The sequence below is a fragment of the Python bivittatus genome, unplaced genomic scaffold (assembly GCF_059951505.1).
Source record: "Python bivittatus isolate LINGU-HERP-01145 unplaced genomic scaffold, Pbiv_v1 ctg000480_np1212, whole genome shotgun sequence".
Classification (NCBI taxonomy): domain Eukaryota; kingdom Metazoa; phylum Chordata; class Lepidosauria; order Squamata; family Pythonidae; genus Python; species Python bivittatus.
This window is the reverse complement of record NW_028277075.1, coordinates 33,066,316-33,087,376: the sequence shown is the minus strand read 5'-3', so window position 1 is coordinate 33,087,376 and position 21,061 is coordinate 33,066,316. Positions and strand designations below refer to the sequence as shown.

Sequence of the window (21,061 nt, the reverse complement as noted above, 5' to 3'; positions counted from 1 at the left end):
CAGTGTAGAGTCACAAAGTGCCCTGTTGAAAGAATCACAGTTGAAGGCCTTTTCTAAATGACAACAGTATTGGGACCATGCAGACATTGGGCTACTTTCCCACAAAGCAGGTAAGGCCACCGAAAAGGTACATCTCTGAAGTCCCAAAAGATGTCATAATTTTAACAATGGGACTTAGAACATGCTTAGTCTATTAGATCTAATAGGACAGGCAGGTATAACTAGAGACAAGTGGTCTCACAGATAACCAGGCTGAGCCACAAAGAATTTTATAGATAACTCTCTCATACACACACACACAATAACTGATTATTACAGATAAACCTTTTGGCAATCTTGTTCACCTGCCTCAGGAGCAGGGCATATAGGAGCACAGGTTTCATATTTTGTCCCTTATTCTCTTAGAGATACTCTCTATCCAGGAAGTAAATTCTCTCTATAAGCATTAAAGTTCATTTATATTCCCTATATTCACTTCAAATGTTTTTTTACCAAAGAATACACAAATCACAGCAAGAATGTTAACTGATATATATGGTATATAGTGATTAGTTTTCAATATGGATATAGAAAAATTCAAGGTTCTAATCACTGCTCAGCATTGAAGTGTGTGGGGGAACCTGAGCTCAATCTGTTCCCAAATAGTACTTTTCAGTGAGCGGAGAGAGAGGGGATCAGGATGGAGCACTCTAGAAGGGACATGGATCAATATTTACACTGCAAAAGGATATAGGAAGAATTGAGTTCACCTATTTTAGCATCCCATTTCCTAATAGTAAATAATAATAATAATAATAATAATAATAATAATAATAATTTATTAAACTTGTATGCTGCCTAACTCTCAACAACTCTGGACAGCTCACAACAATCAAAGAAATTTCAATAAATTCAATCAAGCATAAAAGATAAAGATAAAAGATGGCAAGCATGATGAAGCAAGGGGTCTCACTCTCCTTCGCCAAAGGCCTGGGTAAAGAACAAGGTCTTCACAGCTCTTCTAAACAATGTATATTCAGATATAGGTTATTTCCAAACACAGAGCTTCTACTTAGTTCTATTATTATAATTATTAATAACTGATAGGCACCCTTCATTAAGTTTTCTAATCTATTTTTATAGCTATCTAAGCCAACCACCATCACCACATCTTATGACTGAGAATTTGAAAAGTATGTAATACATGAATCTCACCTGCCCAAGAAAGGACATTAATAAACACAGAACTTGATGGTTTTCCTCAGGGAGAGTCTGAAGTGTTTTGCGCACAATATCTATACTCTTTTCTTCCTCCATGCCTTAAAGGAAAAGAAAACAAGACTGATATGTGCACCAGCATTCCCAATTCTAGCAAATAATGGGGAGACATTATCTTGCAGAGGAAAAATACTTGAAAAGAAATAGAGTCTCCTAATCAGTAGAAATGTCATTATATTAACTTGAAAAATAAGGCCTCTCCTACTATCAAAGAAAACCATAACTCTGGGTCAGGCATACTGGGAAAAGATTACTGATGTGGGATCAGGACCATCTTAGTAACCACTTACTGTAGAAATTAACAACATCACTGTAGAGACCAAAGGTGAGTAGAGGCTCAGGCAGATCCCTCAAGAAGGTCTTTAGAATCACAGCAGGAAGATGCACATCCTCATATGCTACGAAATCTACAGGCAGTCCTGGGTAAGACAGAATAAAATGTTTCAGAGCAACAGCCAAAACATAACCCATAACAGGGCAGAAATTCCATGTGCCAAGGGCAGATGTAGAGCCCATACAGAAAGGAGAAGAATGGAAGAGACTAGCTCAAGCAGACATTTACCCATGTTGTATTTCTGTTGAACCTCTTTTACTGTTTGTGTATTTGCGGATCGCCGGAAAATCCCCTGTGTGGTAAGAGCTGAAAGAGGGGGGAAAAAAGAGCTCAGAGCAATTGTATTACTACAGTTATGGGCAATAAACATTATGTAGCCCTAAAAACAATGTGTCTACAGTATTCTGCCAATTATAGCACAGGACGGTGAAGCAAGGGGACTGCAAGTTCTCCCAATAATTTCCAGAAATTTTGCACAACACAACATTTATATATAACAGCTATAATACTGGGCACATATAGAAGTGCACTGTCCTTCAGTATGGAGCTAGGATAATGCTAAGACATCTGAAGATAACTAAGCTCATGCAAGACAAAAAATCCTTGTAGGGGATACTGGAGGGGGCAGATCAGTATGAAAATGGATTTTCTTGGCTTACCATGCTCTTGTAGATAAGTAATGGTTTCTCTGACCACCAGTGGGATAGGATTGCAGTCTGAGCTCTTCTCCCTCAGGCTGTTGGGAAAGGAGAAGCTTAAATAATGTTTGTCTTTTCTCTGCAGGATGTAATGAATAATGTATACACCAACCTTTCTTAAAACAATCACTCACATGACACTCATATTATTTGGGGGGAAAGAAAAGACTCTGAAACTGGCCTAATATCCAGGGTCTCTCTGGGCGTGATCTTGGCAGCTCAGCCTGGCAGAAGAAAACTAATTACAGCAGCAGATTCTATTGGAAACAATAATAATATTGTACTACTACCCAGAGAAAGTGTACAGGCATCACTGGTACATCAATTAAAATAAAGAGATGGAAATACTCACTGCTGGAGAGAAACTCCAAACTGCTGATTTGGCAGAGGTGGACGGGGTGGTGTTACTTTCTGAGGCACTTGGGTAGGTTTTTGCAATGATCTCAGATATTCATCATACCTACAATGAAAGAAACATGGGTGCATATGAAAGTAATCTGTCCTACACTGAAAATGCTTAACTGGTATCCACTGACCCACAACTTTGTGAAAGCAAGCCCTACAATGTACTCTCTATAATAGTTATACCATCTACTACCCACATAGAAAGTTAGAAATAAATGATGGGACATCAAGGTCACAGGCAACTGAGCAGAAGCAAGTAATTTGAATTGGCAGGTTGGGTCCATAGAGCACTAAAGATGGCACATAAAATAATCTCTGCTTAAGAGAATTAACAGAGCAAGTTTTCAAGCAGCAGATAAAAACAATAAAAGACAGATAAATAACTGGGAGAAAGCACCCAACACAAAGATCATGGAAAAAGGGAGATGAAAAAAACATATTTTGCTGGGAGAACCCAAATGGCTCACAGTATCATACCAAATATGCAAAGAAACCAAACTCTCAAGGCCTTTTCCTGACTGCACTCCTCCTTAATACATCATCCTCCACGGAAGCTAGAAATAAGGTAGTCAACAAGCAATATGTTCTCACTTTAGCACCTGGCTTGGGATCCCAAGCTGTTCCAACTTCACATGCTCCTCAAGGTCGCTCAGGTAGTTTGCATAGAATATCTTCCGTCCAAACTTAAAGCTGCAAGACAATTGATAGCCCAGTACATTAAAAAAAAAAAAAAGTACTAGGATGTTACAATGATGCTACAAGGATGAGATGAACAGACAAAAATGGCATTGAGAAGGATGCTCTCGTGCAGTAGTTGGACATGCTGTCTTGTCGTCCCTGTACCATTGACAATTTATATATTACTGAAATTCTTCATCTGTAGATTTTGCAGTGGGCTAGAAACTGATCCTTTTCAACATGTAGTGCCACAGAATTTTATTTTTAAAAAGTACCTCTGTCTTTTGCCATAAATTTCTTACAGAGGACAAGAAATCCTCAGCTATCAGCTAACTAAAAGACTCCTGCATTTCCAACACTAAACAATGCAAGTAGCAGCTCAGCAAAAGTTAGGAATTTTTGATCCCCACAAGGCAAAGGCATTTGTTCAATTTATGTAAAAACAACAATAATAAAATAGCCACATTATGGAAACCATCTCTCAGCAAAATAAAAGAATCCAATATCATTTTTTCTTAGCATTGAACTATTGATCTGCAGGCGGTATTTGCACTATGCTGTAAAGAAAATATGGAGGATATAGGAAATATGGTATCATCTTTCCTTTTGCTTCTGAGAACTACATAGTGCAAGCCATATGCATATGAAAAATTAACTCAAGAGGGAAAATGCAGGAATATTTTGAACAAATATGGGACATCAATAAGACTACAACATTGTAGTATATAAAATGAGATGTGCATACAGAGCTGGCCTTGTTATTTGCAATCTCATTATCTGCAGTTTCCACAGTTGGAAAATACAATTTAGTCCAAAGGGTTTACGTAGCCACAGTTTTGAAATCTTTTTGTCTATTTCTGGTATACAAAATGAATGGGCTTGTGTACATACTGTATGCAAGGTAAGTTTTTTCTTGGTTTCATTATGTGCAGTTGTTCAACTAGAATGGAACTCCTATTAATAACTTGAAATGAACTGACCCTAATATGCTGGGATAGTAATGGTGGCTAGAATATTGAACTTAAACTACTGATACACACCACATTTAGGGTATGACAAAAGAAACAGTTGGAAACTTTGAGAGATGCAAATGGAACATGAAGTTATCTACACCCTCCAATAATATTCCATGAATGAACAACACAGCTGTATAATCATAAAATTGTAAAGTCGGAAGGTGCCATCTAAGCCATCTGGTCCAACTCCCTGCTCAACACAGGAATCTAATTTACATCATTCCCAACAAATGCCTATCTGACCTCCACATAAACACATCCAATGAAGAAGAGTCTACGATGTCTCTGAATAATTGGTTCCACTGTTGAACTGCTTTTACTATTTAGGAAGTTTCAACATTCAATCAGAATCTGCTTTCCATACCTTCTGCCCATTATTCTGTGTTTTACACAAGAAAACAAAGATATCTTGAACTTTTTCTATGAAAAAGCTACTTGAAGAGTACTGGCATACTCTTAGCATATTTTTTCAAGAGTAAACGTATCTAGTTCTTTCAATTTTTCCTTGTAAAATGTAGTTTTCAGTCCCCTGATCAGTCTCATTGCTCTTCTCTGTTCCTGTTCTAGTTTCTCTGAATCCTATTTAAAGTGTAGTGCCCAGAACTGGGGAGGTTGTTAATTAGTTTGTTTGCAACCAAATCACACTGCTGGCTCATATTTGCTTTGCAATCACCTGGTGTTCCAAGATCTTTTTACAAGTACTATCACCAAGCCACATAGTTCCCCAGCCTATAGCTGTGGATTTGATTTAGGTTTCCTAAATGAAGAACTTTACATTTGCCCCTGTTAAATTTCATTCTGTTACATTTAGTCTGTTCTTCAATCTATCAAGATGGTTTTGAATTTTATCATATCCATTATTGTGTCATCTACAGATCTGATAAACACTATCTCCACCTCTTCATTCAAATCACAAATAAAAATATTCAAGAGCCCAGATATAGGTATCAACATCTCACTTGATACCTATATCTAGTTTGATAAAGGATCATTGTTGAGTGCTCTTTGAGTATGATTTTTGAGCCAGCTATGTGGCCACTTAACTGTCATGTCACCAGCCAAAACTTGATTGCTAATCAAATTATCATGAGATATCATGAGATCAAATGTTTTGCTGAAACCAAAATATACAGTACTGTGCAAAAGTTTTAGGCAGGTGTGGAAAAAATGCTACAAAGTAAAAATGCTTTCAAAAATATATATTGTAATTGTTTATGTTTATTAATTTACAAAATCCAAAGTGAGCGAACAGAACAGAAACCCAAATCAAATCAATATTTGGTGTGACCACCCTTTGCCTTCAAAACAGCATCAATTGTTCTAGGTACACTTGCACAGAGTTTTTGAAGGAACTCAGCAGGTAGGTTGTTCCAAATATCTTGGAGAACTAACCACAGATCTCCTGTGGATGTAGGCTGCCTCAAATCCTTCTGTCTCTTCCTATAATCCCAGACAGACTCGATGATGCTGAGATCAGGGCTCTGTGGGAGCCAAACCATCACTTCCAGGACTCCTTGTTTTTCTTTAAGCTGAAGATAGTTCTTAATGACATTGGCTGTATGTTTGGGGTTGTTGTCCTGCTGCAGAATAAATTTGGGGCCAATCACATGCCTCCCTGATGGTATGGCATGATGGATAAGTATCTGCCTGTATTTCTCAGCATTGAGGACACCATCGATCCTGACTAAATCTCCAACTCCATTTGCAGAAATGCAGCCCCAAACTTGCAAGGAACATCCACCATGCTTCACTGTTGTCTGCAGATACTCATTATTGGACCGCTCTCCAGCCCTTTGGTGAACAAACTGCCTCCTGCTACAGCCAAATATTTCAAATTTTGACTCATCAGTCCAGAGCACCTGCTGTCATTTTTCTGCACCCCAGTTCCTATGTTTTCGTGCATAGTTGAGTCGCTTGGCCTTGTTTCCACATCAGAGGTATGGCTTTTTGGCTGCAATTCTTCCATGAAGACCACTTCTGGCCAGACCTCTCCGGACAGTAGATGGGTATACCTGAGTCCCACTGGTTTCCACCAGTTCTATGCTGATGGCACTGCTGGACATCTTCCAATGTTGAAGGGAAGTAAGCATTAAGTTTCCTTGGCCGACCACTGCATCTACAGTCCTCAACATTGCCCGTTTCTTTGTGCTTCTTCAAAAGAGCTTGAACAGCATATCTTGAAACCCCAGTCTGCTTTGAAATTTTTGCCTGGGAGAGACCTTGCTGATGCAGTCTAACTACCCTGTCTCTTGTTGCTGTGCATAGTCTTGCCATGATGTATGACCTGTGACATGAAACTGTCTTCCACAACCTCACCTTAGTAGCAGAGTTTGGCTGTTCCTCACCCAGTTTTAAGGCTCCTACACAGTTGTTTCTGTTTCAGTTAATGACTGTGTTTCAACCTACATAGGAACTTGATGATCATTAGCACCTGCTTGGTATAATTGGTTAATCATACACCTGACTCTAATCCTACAAGATCCCTGACTTTGTGCAAGTGTACAAAGTGTGCAAGTGTAAGAATTGATGTTGGTTTGAAGCCAAAGTGTAGTCACACCAAATATTGATTTGATTTAGATTTCTCTTTGGTTTGCTCACTTTGGATTTTGTAAACTGATAAACATAAACAATTACAATGTATATTTTTGAAAGCATTCTTACTTTACAACATTTTTTCACACCTGCCTAAAACTTTTGCACAGTACTATATAACGCATCTCTCAACTTAATTCATCAATTTTTGTAGCAAAAAAAATGATAATTGGGGGAATAATGCATGCTCCTTCCAAATTCCTTCTAGGAAAGGGGGCAAAAATCACAATGTAATTTTAAAAATGTTATTACATGCTGCAACTTATTATTATAAGTCTACTTTAAAAATATTAAATTGCTTCACTTCCTAAGCACTTTACGCTACACCCATCCATGACAGAACAAAGCATCTTCACGTTTTCATACCTGATCAAGGGCTTAAAGAGAATCAGCAGTGTCTTGATGAACATGGTTGGGTGCACAATGAACAATGCTTTGATGTTCTTTTTGTATCTGAAAAACAAAGGTTTATGATTTATCTAAAACATTTCTCTTCTTTTCTTAACTGAAAGGTACTTGATTTGCTATAAGAAAAACAGGGAATCAACTTAAATCTCTCACCCGGGAAAGCTAGCAAACTATATTAGCCTTTGCATACTCTTTTTATTTCTGTTCACATATATTGTCCTTATCCAGACCATCCTGACCCTTCTAAAATCCAAAACCACAGCCACTCACTTGCGATCAAATTCCCGATAGGCATCCCGCAGCCAACTTAGAGATGGTTTATTTTCACTGGTCAGGCCATGATGCAGATATACTAGGGTGTAGTCACTCTCCACATACTGGTCCAATGTATACTTCAAATAGCTGAAGAAAGAGACGTGGATGTCAGTACTTATATCTGGTAGTCAAAGTAAGAACAATCTAGTCTCTATATATAAAGGCAGATATGGATTCTAAAATGTGGATGGGAATAGCTGAAAAGCAAACTATGAGTGTTTAAATAACTTTTCCTTAACAATTAGTCAAAAATCATTGTCATCTGAAGATCTGAATGTTTGGGAAAATTCAAAGATTAAGCTTGATCAAGTCAGGTAGAGCAACACTCACCTCAACAGCTTCACATGATCAAGTTGATAGCTAGGAGGCATACGGCAGGCACTGAACAAAATTACTTTCCGTCCATACTTATCATCACCTAGGACAGAAATGCTACATATCACAACATATAGCACAAAGCAAGGAGTGCCATAATAAGAAAGCAATGAAGCTACCTTAGTCATATGCGCATTTTCAACTCAGAAGTAAAAACTGCTACATAACATTTGCTTGTACAAAGTCCCTGTACAATTTGGAGATGGCTAACATTTGAGATGAACCAAATGCCCTAACAGTGAAAGGTGGAGGAGTGATTTTTTTTAAAGAAAAGTGATAAAGAAAATGGTAATCCTGGGCCTTGAGAAGTCAATGTGGATTTGCTTTCTTTAACTCAACTTAGGGAACATCCACAGCATTATCATGACAAATATTTGTAATTCCAAAGCAAAGAGAAAAAAACAACATTCCCAACACACGGTCTGAAAAGAAGTAACTGATTAATTTACAGGGCAGTATTCTTGCTGTACTTTTTCCCCAGTGCATCCAATCTCTCAGCATCTGCTGTTCCTGTGTATTTTGAATGGAAAAGGAAAATCCCCACTAGGAAGCAAAGCAAACAAACTAAAAACCATACAATAACAAACTGCCCTCAAGTACTATCAACTGAAAAGCAAACCAGCAGACTGCAGAGTCACAAGAACTTCTGCTACTGACTTATAATATAATACATATTATATAAAATAATCATTAATGTTTTTTTGCAGCCCAGAATCATGCAGATGACTAAGCAAGTGTGTGGCAACACTGTCTTAGACATAACAGACCAATGGGTATCTGATTATAAGTTTTCTCCAGTCTTTTTTTCATTACTAGCAGATTACATCTAATATGAAAGTTATATCATCAACAGAAGCCTTTTAAGCAGCCTATAACTAAAACAAAGAATACTGTTACCAGGAGGAAACTTCAGAAACAGAGGTCTTGCCAGGTGATAAGAAGGTGAGTTGGGTTTTTATCAAAACAACAGAAAGGCCAATGAATATGATTCTGCACAGACAAGGTTTAATCTGCTGTTTAGAAACTTAGTTGCCGTTATGTATCTATTGCAATATATAATAAAACTGTAGAAAGTTAAAGATCTTAGGCTTCTGAGTGAAATTACTTATTTCCCAAACAACTGCGTTTGACAATCTGACTTTTCCTGTGATACAACACAACAATTTTCAGTTTGAACTAGCCCCTACCTAAATCACCTTTTCTCAGACAAGCAAACCTATGCATGTGAAAGAGGAATTCTCCCCTGTGGGAGCAAAACTGGGCCTTTCTGCACAGGAGGCTGAAACTATATGCGTTTTCTTGCTGTTTAATGTTTTAGCTATCATCATAATGGTATATAAATGGTTAAAGAAGATACAATTTTCCTGCCATACAGATTTTATTTTGATTACTTTGATTTTACTCTATGATTACTTCACATTCATAGGGGAGGAGCATTTTGTCTTTTTCTTTAATTAAGTGTATCTGCAACTTCTACTGTATATATTGCTGTGACAAATGAAGCTCACTCATGACTGATACAAACCAAAATACAATGCAAAGTATTACTAAGGCCTATAATCATCTTAACTGTGTTTAGATCACATTTCTGGAAATACTGAAATAATTAATACATGTTTAGCAGCATTACTTTGCAAAGCTTCAAATGACGCAAACTCCTCCACAAGAATGTCTCTCTACATACTAGGTATACAATACATCTGGAACAATGACTAAGCAAGGGACAGTTTCATGTAAAAGTGATTAGGGAAAAAAAGAGGAAAATTGTACCAGATGAGATAAGAGGTAAGAGCTACATATGGACTCATTTGAAATAAACATTGTTTATGTAAAGGACGGATGCAAAATAGCAGCTACAAATGGAACCTGCAACTAGGTTGGAGTACTCACTGTTCATGATTCCATCATTCCATTTTCCTCATTCCCCATTTTTCTATGCCTTCTACCCAGAGTTCAGCATCATTCCATGCCTATTAAGTATTTGTCCTTATTAGCTTGTATTTGGAAGTCCCCCTCCTCCTAAGGTTTTTCTTTTTCTTTTCTTTTTTTTTTTTTGTACTTTTGCAAACATTAGGATTTGCCATTCAAGCACATGATGGTAGAAGGCACTTGTGACAAAATGGCACCTAAGAGAGACATAAAACCAGGACGGCAATCCAGAGCTAATCTGGAACAATTATACACAGCTACAGCCAAGTCACAAGACCAACATCCAACAGTTTATCCCATGGTTGCCCAAAAGCAAAGTACCTAAGAAACATCCATGTAGTTCCCCACAAATTAAATGACTATGAAAGAGTACATACAGTGGTACCTCGGTTCACAAACTTAATTAGTTCCGCAACTCTGGTCGCAACCCAAATTGGTCACGACCCAAATCAAATTTCCCCACAAGGTTCAATGTAAATACGGTTAATCCGTTCTGACCCCTCTGAATTTGGTCACCAACCGATTTTGGTTGCGTCCCAAATCAAATTTCCCCATAAGGTTCAATGTAATTACGGTTAATCCATTCTGAACCATTTTTTTTTTTTTTAAACCACAAAAATATGACACAAAGTACAGTACGAAGAGAGAGAACGCTAACCTTGCTCGATGCGACTTCTGGCGTGGAGGACAGGAAGGCGGGTGGGGAGGCGGTTATTGCTTGGAGGGAGAGTCCCCCTCCCTACAGGAAGCCACGACCACGTGTCACGGCAGGGAAAATGGCTGCGGATCCTGTTCGTCACCCGATCTGGCGTTCGCAAACGGAGGCAAAATTTTGCGAACTGAGCTGTTCGTGACCCGAATTGGTCGTGAACAGAAGCGTTCGTGACCCGAGGTACCACTGTATATCCAATGTATGCACTGGAGTAGATTGCAGATGCTCTTAATAGTTTACTGGGATAACATCGTTTTGCAGCTAATACAATACAATGGAACCCCTCTATGATTTTTTCATCTTGCATCTATTTCAATGAAGGCAGATACACTTCTCTGTTCTGCAGGATGGTATACTGTATATTATAGGCAAAGAGAAAAGTTCCTTTAAAAAAAAGTTGCAAAAAAGATTAGTCCCACCACTAGTACAGCAGTGTTTCTTAGCTTATAAACCATACATTTTTTTCAGAAACAAAGCATGAATATTATTTTTCTTTGAAAAAGTGGTTGTTTCAATGTGAATTTATGAAATGAGAACTGGTAACGGGCTTTAAATATGGTCAGGTTAATACTTCTGGTGTGGAATTTCACTACCCACTCACAATGAGGAAACATTCTATAATCGTCTAGTCCTCTGTTGACTAATCTGACAAAATGGGCTAGTAAAAAACATAGAACAATCAAAAAACATCCCTAAGTGCAAGATGAAGTTATACAGTCTACTGCTCTACAGCAGCGTTTCTGAATGGTAATAGAAGACTGTAATAATAATAACAACAGATAACTAGGCTGCCACCTATTTGTGTTATCAGGATGCAGCATATATAATTAGAGTTTAAATTCAACATTTTGAGTTTTGAATTCAAGAGTGGAAACTAAGTAAACACAGAAAAGGCTGAATCTTTTGGAAACTGTTCATAGACAATGATCTCCATCTCCGACTTTTAATTTTAGAGGAAACCCAATTCCCAACTCTTAGAAGAATCAAGATCAGTTCAAAAGCAAAGCATAATTATACTCATTTTCACAGCTTCCTGGTTACCCTAACAAAGCGTTCTATAACATTTTTCAAAGCAAAGGAGGAAACCTAATAACTTGATTACTTCCAACTTGTCTAATGTCAACAGGTTAATTACTATTGTGTTTTAGTTTTGAAACTTTAAAAAATGGCTATCATTTATGAAGTATAGACAACCCATTATACCATAATATGTGCACTAATACTAACAAATATTTCTGTATGACTCAGGGAGAAATATTTCTGATAACTGAATTCAATATGTAATGAATAATAAACAAGGATTAAATTCCCATTGTTCCAAAGCATGTGTACTTTAATAAACATGAAAGCAGCTGCTCAAACCCACATGAAACTGAGTTGTTGAATTTTGATTTGAATGTTGAATTGTAAGAATATCACATTACACATCAGAAACTCCTCTGTGCACTTAGAAAATATGTCACTGATAAACAATATGGACCTGCAGTCTCTCTCACACTATCTTCAAGTAAACTGAAATGTTTCTAGGGCTATGAGTTATTTCAAAATTGTCCAGGATACTTAAAATTCAAGCAACAAAGCCAATGTCAAATAAAGTTTTTTTATAATGCGTGAACCACTCTGAATCACACAGCCCAGTTTCTATGCAAATCTACAGTGAAAACTCCTTTTTAACTGAAGACCAAGCTTAGCAATCAGATATGTTATGCTATCATACAGCAAAAAAGTGTAAAATATACCAGGTTACAATACAGATGGAGATTTTAAAATTACTTTTGACATGGAAGCTCTTCCTGGACACACATTATATTGTTTAAAGTACACTATAGGCCTTTTTTTTTTCTTCTAAAAATTCTTTAGTTACCAAGTCAGCCATACTTCTCAAGCTGAGGTTCTTTCCATGAATAAAGACCTAAATGAGTATAGAAGCAACATATTATTTAAAAAGCATTTCCTCAAAGGAAATTTCAGAATGCAGGAATGACCTGATCAACACTGATGGCTGTATTGTTACAAGAACCACAATAAAAATTGTCCTTCCTCCTTTTAATGCACAGTCTAGCTGACAAAATAATGCTAAAAATAGGATACTGAAATGAACTTGGTTGTAACTGATAAAAAATTCTAAGCAATGGCAACTAGGAAGCTCACCACTAGCAAACTTGAGAAGCCAGTGTGTTGCTATATAGGTAGGCCCTGGGTTAAGAACGCCCAGTTTAAGGACAACCCATAGTTAAGAATGGAGCCTATCATAGCAAAATCCACGTTAAATAAACATTAGTTTGAATTAAATACACAATGGTTCAAGTTAATTACACATTTACTACTTGTACTTATACGGCTTACATACAAATTCGACTTAAGGACAGACCTTGGGAACGGAACTCATTCTTAAACTGGGGACTAACTGCACCTAGGTAATGCAGGTATGAGAGTATTGTTAGGCTAAAGATGAACAAGATTAGAAATAGGCAAAATATTTAACAGCTCTGGGAGCTTTCTTTTCTGCCCTTCTTGATGACAGTGTCTTTCATTCTGCTTTCAAAAACATAAATATGCCTTAAGAAAAGAAGAGGTAATGGCTACATTTACAAATTTTTAAATGGTAATTGCCAATTTTTCAAAATTGTATTAATCAACCAACCAAGTCTGTATAAACAGGTGAAAATAAACATATCCCTATAGACATTGGAGATATAATCTTCAAGAAATGTAAGCCTATGACTATTTACAGGAAGAGATGATAAAAATGGAAAACCCATGGAATAAACAGATCTGAAGTAGATTTGGAAGAACGTAGCAATCATAGCATTCACATTGGTGGTTCTAAAAGAAAGTGCTCAAGGTAGTGCCAAAGCACAGAGGATTTAAAAAATGCAAATTTTCTAGATTTCAGGAATCAGTTTTGATAAATTTAGTGATGTCACAGCAAAAAATCAAATAGGCACTATCTCTTCCTCCAGAATTTCAAATTAAAAGAAATGGTAAATTAAATAAATTTTAATTACAGAAGAAACTGTCCCCACAAAAAGTTTCAGAATGGGAAAGTTAGCAGTACCTATTTCCTAATGGGTAGAGTACTCATCACCATCCAAGAAAAAAGAAGTTAACAGATGAGAATAGAAACACCCAACATAAGCCCACCAGCTGATGTCCACTGCAGAGCTCTGCCAGGAAATTTCAAAGTCCCATATTCAGTTTAGAGAGGTTATGAAAGTAGTATGACCAAAATGGCTGTATCACCAGTTGAGAAGAGAAGCATGGCTGCAATCTACTTGGCATAATGCACAACAAGTGAACTTTGAGGTCTGGGATGCAGCCCTCAGCTTCACAGAATTTGGGCTCCCTTGAGATAACCCAGCCACAGGCCACAGTCATGCTAAAGAATACCATGATCTTAAATGCCAATGACAAGAAGACTAGGCACTTTACCTACCTGGCTGGGCCCCATCAAGTACACCCTGCCCTGGAGGAATAGAAACAAAGTTAAATTATGCTAAAAGAACAAGTCCTTTTAGCCAAACTAACTCCTTGGATTGATGAGAAAGGTTGGAATAAAATCTACATGCAAACACAAAGACACACAGAGTATCGAAACATTCCTGTTTTTTTGTTTCCTGTTGCTACTGTCTTTAAAAAAAAAAGATTACTGTTCCTTAATAAATCTAGGAGATACCATTTTCCAGACTCTCCAAATCGAAATAAACACTTTTTGTTGCATTCCACTTTTTTCTATACTAGAGGGAAACACCATATTTCTGGCTGACACAATAAAGTCTGGCTTTTTCAGACTACAAAACTTATTTAACATAAAGATGCTCTTGGAATGTCTCACAAAGTCTGACTTCTTTCAGTCACTGAATTTCACTTAAAAAACATGAACTGAAAACAAGTTTAAACTCAAGATATTCCTATGTCCTTTTCATACTCCTTTTATAACAGGATACTGTAGATAAAACATATAACTCAAAGAATCACCACTCTTTTCACTTCCCTTGCATATTTTGAAACGCAGGGTAACTGATCACATACGCAGCAATCTCAGTTTTTTTAATTTCGTGTAACCAAAATCTATTCAGGAATAACCAATCTCCCATTATCACATTAATATCCAATAAAGCTGATACACACAGCATAGCAGAAACTAGTTGCAAGCTACCAAAAACAAACAAACAAGCATGCTATTCTTGGAAGAAGAGACTAACACTCCAAGAAAAAGTTCTAAAGTAGTGTTCTCCAATCTAGAATCCTCTAGATATGTGTGAGCCACACTGGCTGAGGAGCATGGGAATTGAAGTCCAATAAAACTGCAGGGCTCTAGAGGATCTAAAAATTATTGCTGAAATATACTGTTGTGTATGCTGAAAAGAGTGAATATCCTTTGAATTACAACTTCCTTGTTTTATCACAGCTCACTATCTCAGCCACACTTCAGTCTGATATTTTATATTTACTTCCTTGCTCTGACCTCTTCCTTAATTGCCTCTAACTTGCCACTTAGTTGTTCTGTAGCAACTCAGTCCTGACCTTAGAGAATGGTCCTTGCAGATTATGCAATGGTGCTCTATGCAAATACAGAATATGAGCTCATCAAACAAGAATGTTTCTAATTTTAGGTAACCACCTGCCTGAGAACTGGGGCCAAGATTAAGTTGTCCGTGGTTACGTTTAGTGACTCTCTGCTATCTATAAATTCCTGGATTCTTTTAAATTTATAAGTTGAATGTACTACAAATGACAAGGCTAACACCAGATATGTTTTTCAAGAGATTCTCAGTAAAAGATTCAAATCCTCTCCAAGGATCTCTAAGTAGAGAATTCTGTATCTTCATTTTCTGTCACCATCTTTATCGCTAACCAAATTGCTTCCAAAGTTTTGTGTGCAGTTCAAAATTTGTCTTTATGTAGTTTATATTGTCTTACATTTCCACTGTCAAAGACCAGGTGAATTTTATAGGCAATGTAACCTCTCTCTCTCTTGCTTCCACCATCTCCTTTCCACTGTTGGAACTATTCATACAGAACAGTTTTAATTTAACCAGGAAACTAAAATATAAATTACTGCCCAGCCAATCAATGTTTTCTGGCCATGGAGAAAGAAGAACCACCGCAACACCAGTTCTTCCACTCCCAAACCCCATAGCCAATGAAGAAGAATACCATGATCAATTGTATCAAAAGTTGTTGAGAAGTCAAAAATAACCAGGATGGTTGCACCAGTATCCCAGCTCCACCAAAACTTATCAACAAGTATAATCAATACTATCTCTGTACTATGCCCAGCCTGAAACTTGATTGAAATGAGTCCAGACAACTACTTCTTCCAGGGCCCTATGGAACTGTAATCTGACCACCTTCTCAACAACCTTAAAAGGGAAGGTTGGAGACTGGATGAAATTTGTTTTCAAAAAGGGAAGGTTGGAGACTGGATGAAATTTGTTTGTTCCCCCTTTTTATTGCATTGTTATAAATCTTGATACATTGTATTGTTTCAATACAGTGATGTTTATATGATTAGAGATTAGAGATTATTAACATTCTATTATTTAGATAGCTTAAAGTATTAAAAATAGGGCAAGGAAAGAAAAAATTCTATCAGTATTAATTACAATTTAGGATGCCAATATTACAAGCATAAAATTATTTGGCTTTTTCATCCAAAATTAAAGATAACATTAAAAAAAGAACCACTGCAACTCACATCAGGGTATGGTTTATATAATAATGGTTTTGATCTTAAGCTAATTACTTAATATTAAAATCTCCACTGTATTATTATCTATCCATATAATATGTTGATAAAAGGGAAAAAAAGGTAGACTAAGCAAATTTAACAAAAGTTAAAATATCTAAAAAGTAGAAATGAAGAAAGAAAAAAAAGAAAATAATAATAATAAAAAGAACTATTGGTTTCTGACCCTCCTCCCTTTATATACATTTACTAATTTGTGATATTTGTGGACATTCAGGCCCCCTTAAAAGCCAGACTATAAGTAGTTATATTTACCATGCTGCATGATGTGTTTTATGTATGGGAACCATTCTTGCTTAAACTGGATGAAAATTATTGAGAACTGTTGGGTTCAGTGATGGCTTCTTAATTAGGGTGTGCACCACCACCACATTCAAGGCAGACAGAAACACCCCTTTCTCAAGGAAGAATTTATCCCACATGGATCCAAACACACATCATCCCCTGGGAGGCCTTTACCAATCAAGCGGGCATGGATCTAACAAACAAGTGGCCAGATTGACAGCTATGAGGATTCTGTCCACTTCCCCAGAAGTCACAGCATCAAATACTTTCCAGGTAACAGGACAAGACAGTGCCTCTGTCATCTCAACAGGATCTGGCCAGTTGGAGTCTAATTCAGAGCAGATCCAAGCAACTTTATCCACCAGATGCATAGAATAATCCCTACAGTAACTCTGTAGATATTCCTGTGACCTGTTTCTTCCCAACAGGGAATGGGTCACCTTAAATATGGCTACCAGCCAGCTATCTGCAGATAAGAGTATAAAAATTACTGTTTTGCAGCTCTTAGTGCTACAATGTAATCCCTAAAATGGGCTCTTAGACTTGGTCAGGTTCACTCTTTGTCTTTTTCCAATGACACTCTAGGTATCTTTTCTGTTGTCTCATCTCCCAAAGTTCCTCAGAAAATCAGGGAACCCTATGAGACTGACAGAGAGAGGCTACATAGGACCAATCTAATCCAAAGCCCTTGTTACACAACCATTCCAAGCAGATATCAAGCCTCAGTCAATTTGCCTATCAAAAACCTAGGAAAATCTCAAGCTCTCTCTGAAACCCATCTGGCTCCTCTTAGGCCAGACCAATAAAATTGGCCCTACCTCCCTACAGGGGTGGGGTGGGGGGAGGGAAACCATACCAGAGAAAAGCAATCAGAAAGTGATCTGGCCATAAGAAAGGACTGGCAGAAATACCCTTCACCTTCAGATAATATTCCAACTGTCCTGAAATAAAAACCAATTCTAGTGTGTGACCATCTGTGTGTGGGGGGAGCTCAATAACTTGGGTCAGGTCCATGGTTGCCATGGTGGGCATGAACTCCTGAACCACATGAGGTCAATTTAAAGTCTCCCAGAACTATCAGTCTTGGATACTCCATGGTCAGCTCAGTGATGGAATCAAGTAGCTCAAACAAGGATGTTGCTGTACAGCACAGAGACTGGTATAGCAGCAAAAACCAATTGTTCCCTACAGTTCAGCTTCAATGACAGGATCTAAAATCCAGTTATTTGCAACACAAAGCCTCTGAAAGCTGTCAGGGCTTCCCAGATGACAACTGGGCTTCCCAGATGACAACCCTCCCCAGCCCCATGCCTGGGATTGTAAGAGGTGTAAAACCTGAAACCCAGGTGGGGGACATCACCCTCCAAGCCCACCCAAGTTTCGGTTTTACATGCCAAGTCAGTTGCCTCATTCTCAATAAAGTCACAGATGACAGGAGTGGTACACAATGATCTCGCATTTGACAGCACCAGCCAGAAAGCAGGACAAAGTGGTAACCAGACATCAAGGCTGAATACTGGGAGCTGAAAGGGGAATTGGTATCAAATGTAAATAAAGTTTTAATGTTCCCTTTCTACTTCAAAATCAATGCTGATTGTACCAAGCCCAAAGCCTCTATGCCATCTTTCCTAATTTAGCAGGATTCTTGAAAATACTTGACTATTTCTATACAAAGTGCCCAAATGAAAAATTAACAATTTTTGTGGTTTTATTTTACTTTAACTTGTTTTAATGTAACCTTATGGCAAAATTGAGCAATGTGCATTTGTGCACAGTTCTCCTTTACATTTATTAAATGCCTTCATGATTTATTTATATATAGTTGACCTTTAGTTAATTTAATTTCACAACTGAATATATCCTAGGGAAAGTGACAAAAAAATCAAACATTGGCCACCAACAATCTGCCTTCATTATGCTTCAGAATGCCCCTGGGAAGACAATGGGAAGCTAGAGACAATGGGGAGTACTCCTAGTCAGATCTTTTCCATAAAAAATGACAACTGATTCCACTGCCCAATAAGAGAAAATATATTAGAATATGCAACTGAGAAAGAACTAAGGAGGACCAAAGAAAAACATAGGGCTGACCCAATGTAATGATAAAGTATGTAAATCAACAAGGTGTGAGAAAAACCATTGTCACACTACTAACTGATATTTTAGAAATGCAGTTAGAGAAACTAGATCAGCAGTTATGGCTTTGTTGGATGCAGACAGAACCTTAGGTATAACGCAGATTAAATTTTTGGAACTGAGATAGATTTCCTTCTGTTTTTATCAGTTGGATGTGGTATCTTACTCCATCAGATAGGCCAATAATAAATGGAATTATTTCATCTATTAAGATGGCTTGTGGAACTCAATATGAATATCCTTTAATTCCTCTCATATTTAATTCAGTATTATGTCTGGTTTTTATAACTTTTAATTGTATTTCTGATTTTAGTTTGTTGTAAGCCGCCCAGAGTCCCCCGTTGTGGGGAGATGGGCGGGGACAAGTCAAATAAGAAAGAAAGAAAGAAAGAAAGAAAGAAAGAAAGAAAGAAAGAAAGAAAGAAAGAAAGAAAGAAAGAAAGAAAGAAAGAAAGAAAGAAAGAAAGACTCACTGGCCTATTTTATAAGACCAGGAAAAGAGGTTTGGGGTATAAAAATGGCTAAGGTGAGCATAAACTGTTTTTATATCTTAATGATATTCTGGGTCTTACTGGCAATTATAGTACTTTCCCTAAATATGTGGAAATTATTTAGCAGTTTGGTAAACTGCCAGGTTATTCACTCAACTGGAGTAAGTATATATCCAGTTGGATCTAGGGTATCTGATGAAATCTGTAACAGATCAGATTTTATTTACTGTATGAATTCCTTTAAGTATTCTTGGAAAATCTCTTTGTTGACTTAAACACTATAAACTGTTTAACTCAGATTCACATTGATATAATAGTTGGTTGAACATTCCAAAGGATTTATGGGGGAAAATAAATGTTAAAATGAATGTAGTATCTAGATTGTTTTATATTAGCCTGAACTAATTCCCTGCAGAATGAAGACCTCTTCATTAGAGGGTATGGATCATAATTTATCACACTGATCCAGTGCAGGTTGTTAGGCGCAGTATACATTTTTTGACTTCCCATATGGCTAAGAGACAGTGACTGGGCCAAAGACACCCAGCAAACCTAAGGGAGGACTGTAACCTCAGTCTTCCTACTCCTAGCCCAGTACCTTAATCATTACACTACACTGGTTCCCATTGTATATATTACTTTGTACACACAAACACATATGAATGAATCCCTATCTTAATTCCTCTTAGAAATTTAAAGCAAATCATAAGCTATTGAAAAGGTTTTTGTGGGATACTCCCTCCTGCCCCCAGCTTTAGCTAAATAATTACTTCCATATGAAGGGGGGGCATAATTTATTGGATTTTTAATTATATTGTAGGACTACTCTGACTTTGGTTTCTTTTGAGAATTCAGGTGGTATTTTTAAAAAAACCATTATGGGCATAATTGGAAAATTATTAATTGCCACCCCTAATATCTTGGCAGGGTTATAGTTCTTCTTTTAGTCCAGTTCTAGTTGTTTTGTTTCTTGTTTAGCTGAAGCATAGACAAGAAAATGTTTTTGCTTTGTTAGAAAGCAATATTACTTCAGACCTAAACTCCTGGATGAAAGAATGTTCACTTTTAGCCTTTGAATTGGGTTTTTATCAGAACAATAGAAAGGCTGATTATTATGATTTTGTATAGACAAGGTTTAAACTGCTGTTTAGAAAATTAGTTGCCATTATATATCTGTAGCAATATATATAGATTTCTTAAAATGTTTATCTTAAACTCATTTCTTTTAGTTTCTTGGAGGAGGGTGTTTTTTATATATATATTGTTTTGTTATTTTGTGGGTTATTTCATTTTTATGGTTCTTTTTAAATTATAGTAGTAAAATAAAAATAAACGAAAAAAGTTCAAAAGAAATGGGCAAAGGGAAGTATTGAGAGCATTAGGGAGCCTATAAGGCAACCAGAGAGAAAGGAAAAGAAAGGAATTTGAGTGTGCATGAGTTAGGTTGAGAATGTATTCTAAAACAGAGGGATAAAATAGTTAGCTAGAGAGTTAAATAAGACAAAATTGATATGTTATCCTAAATGAGAAAGTACTCTATGGGCTTTTTATTTGCATTATTACTAGTTTGTCTTTCTATGGCATAGTCCTCTATTGAATTAAGGAACTGTAAAATGAAAAGTAAGTTTTGATTTAATTACATGCCATCAAGTCAGTGTCAACTCTTAACAATCACAAT

General features: G+C 36.9%; 1 protein-coding gene across 1 annotated transcript in view; it reads right to left on the bottom strand.

The window, feature by feature from the left end:
• Window positions 1-21,061, bottom strand: part of ARHGAP1 (Rho GTPase activating protein 1) — a 37,168-nt gene that overhangs the window by 4,435 nt on the left and 11,672 nt on the right. The window contains exons 4-12 of the mRNA XM_007421768.4: window positions 8,034-8,121; window positions 7,659-7,790; window positions 7,347-7,433; window positions 3,286-3,384; window positions 2,642-2,749; window positions 2,251-2,327; window positions 1,820-1,897; window positions 1,548-1,676; window positions 1,195-1,298 (exon numbers count right to left, since the gene is read on the bottom strand). Of these exons, the coding sequence (XP_007421830.1) occupies window positions 1,195-1,298; window positions 1,548-1,676; window positions 1,820-1,897; window positions 2,251-2,327; window positions 2,642-2,749; window positions 3,286-3,384; window positions 7,347-7,433; window positions 7,659-7,790; window positions 8,034-8,121 (902 nt within the window). The remainder of the gene's footprint in view (window positions 1-1,194; window positions 1,299-1,547; window positions 1,677-1,819; window positions 1,898-2,250; window positions 2,328-2,641; window positions 2,750-3,285; window positions 3,385-7,346; window positions 7,434-7,658; window positions 7,791-8,033; window positions 8,122-21,061) is intronic.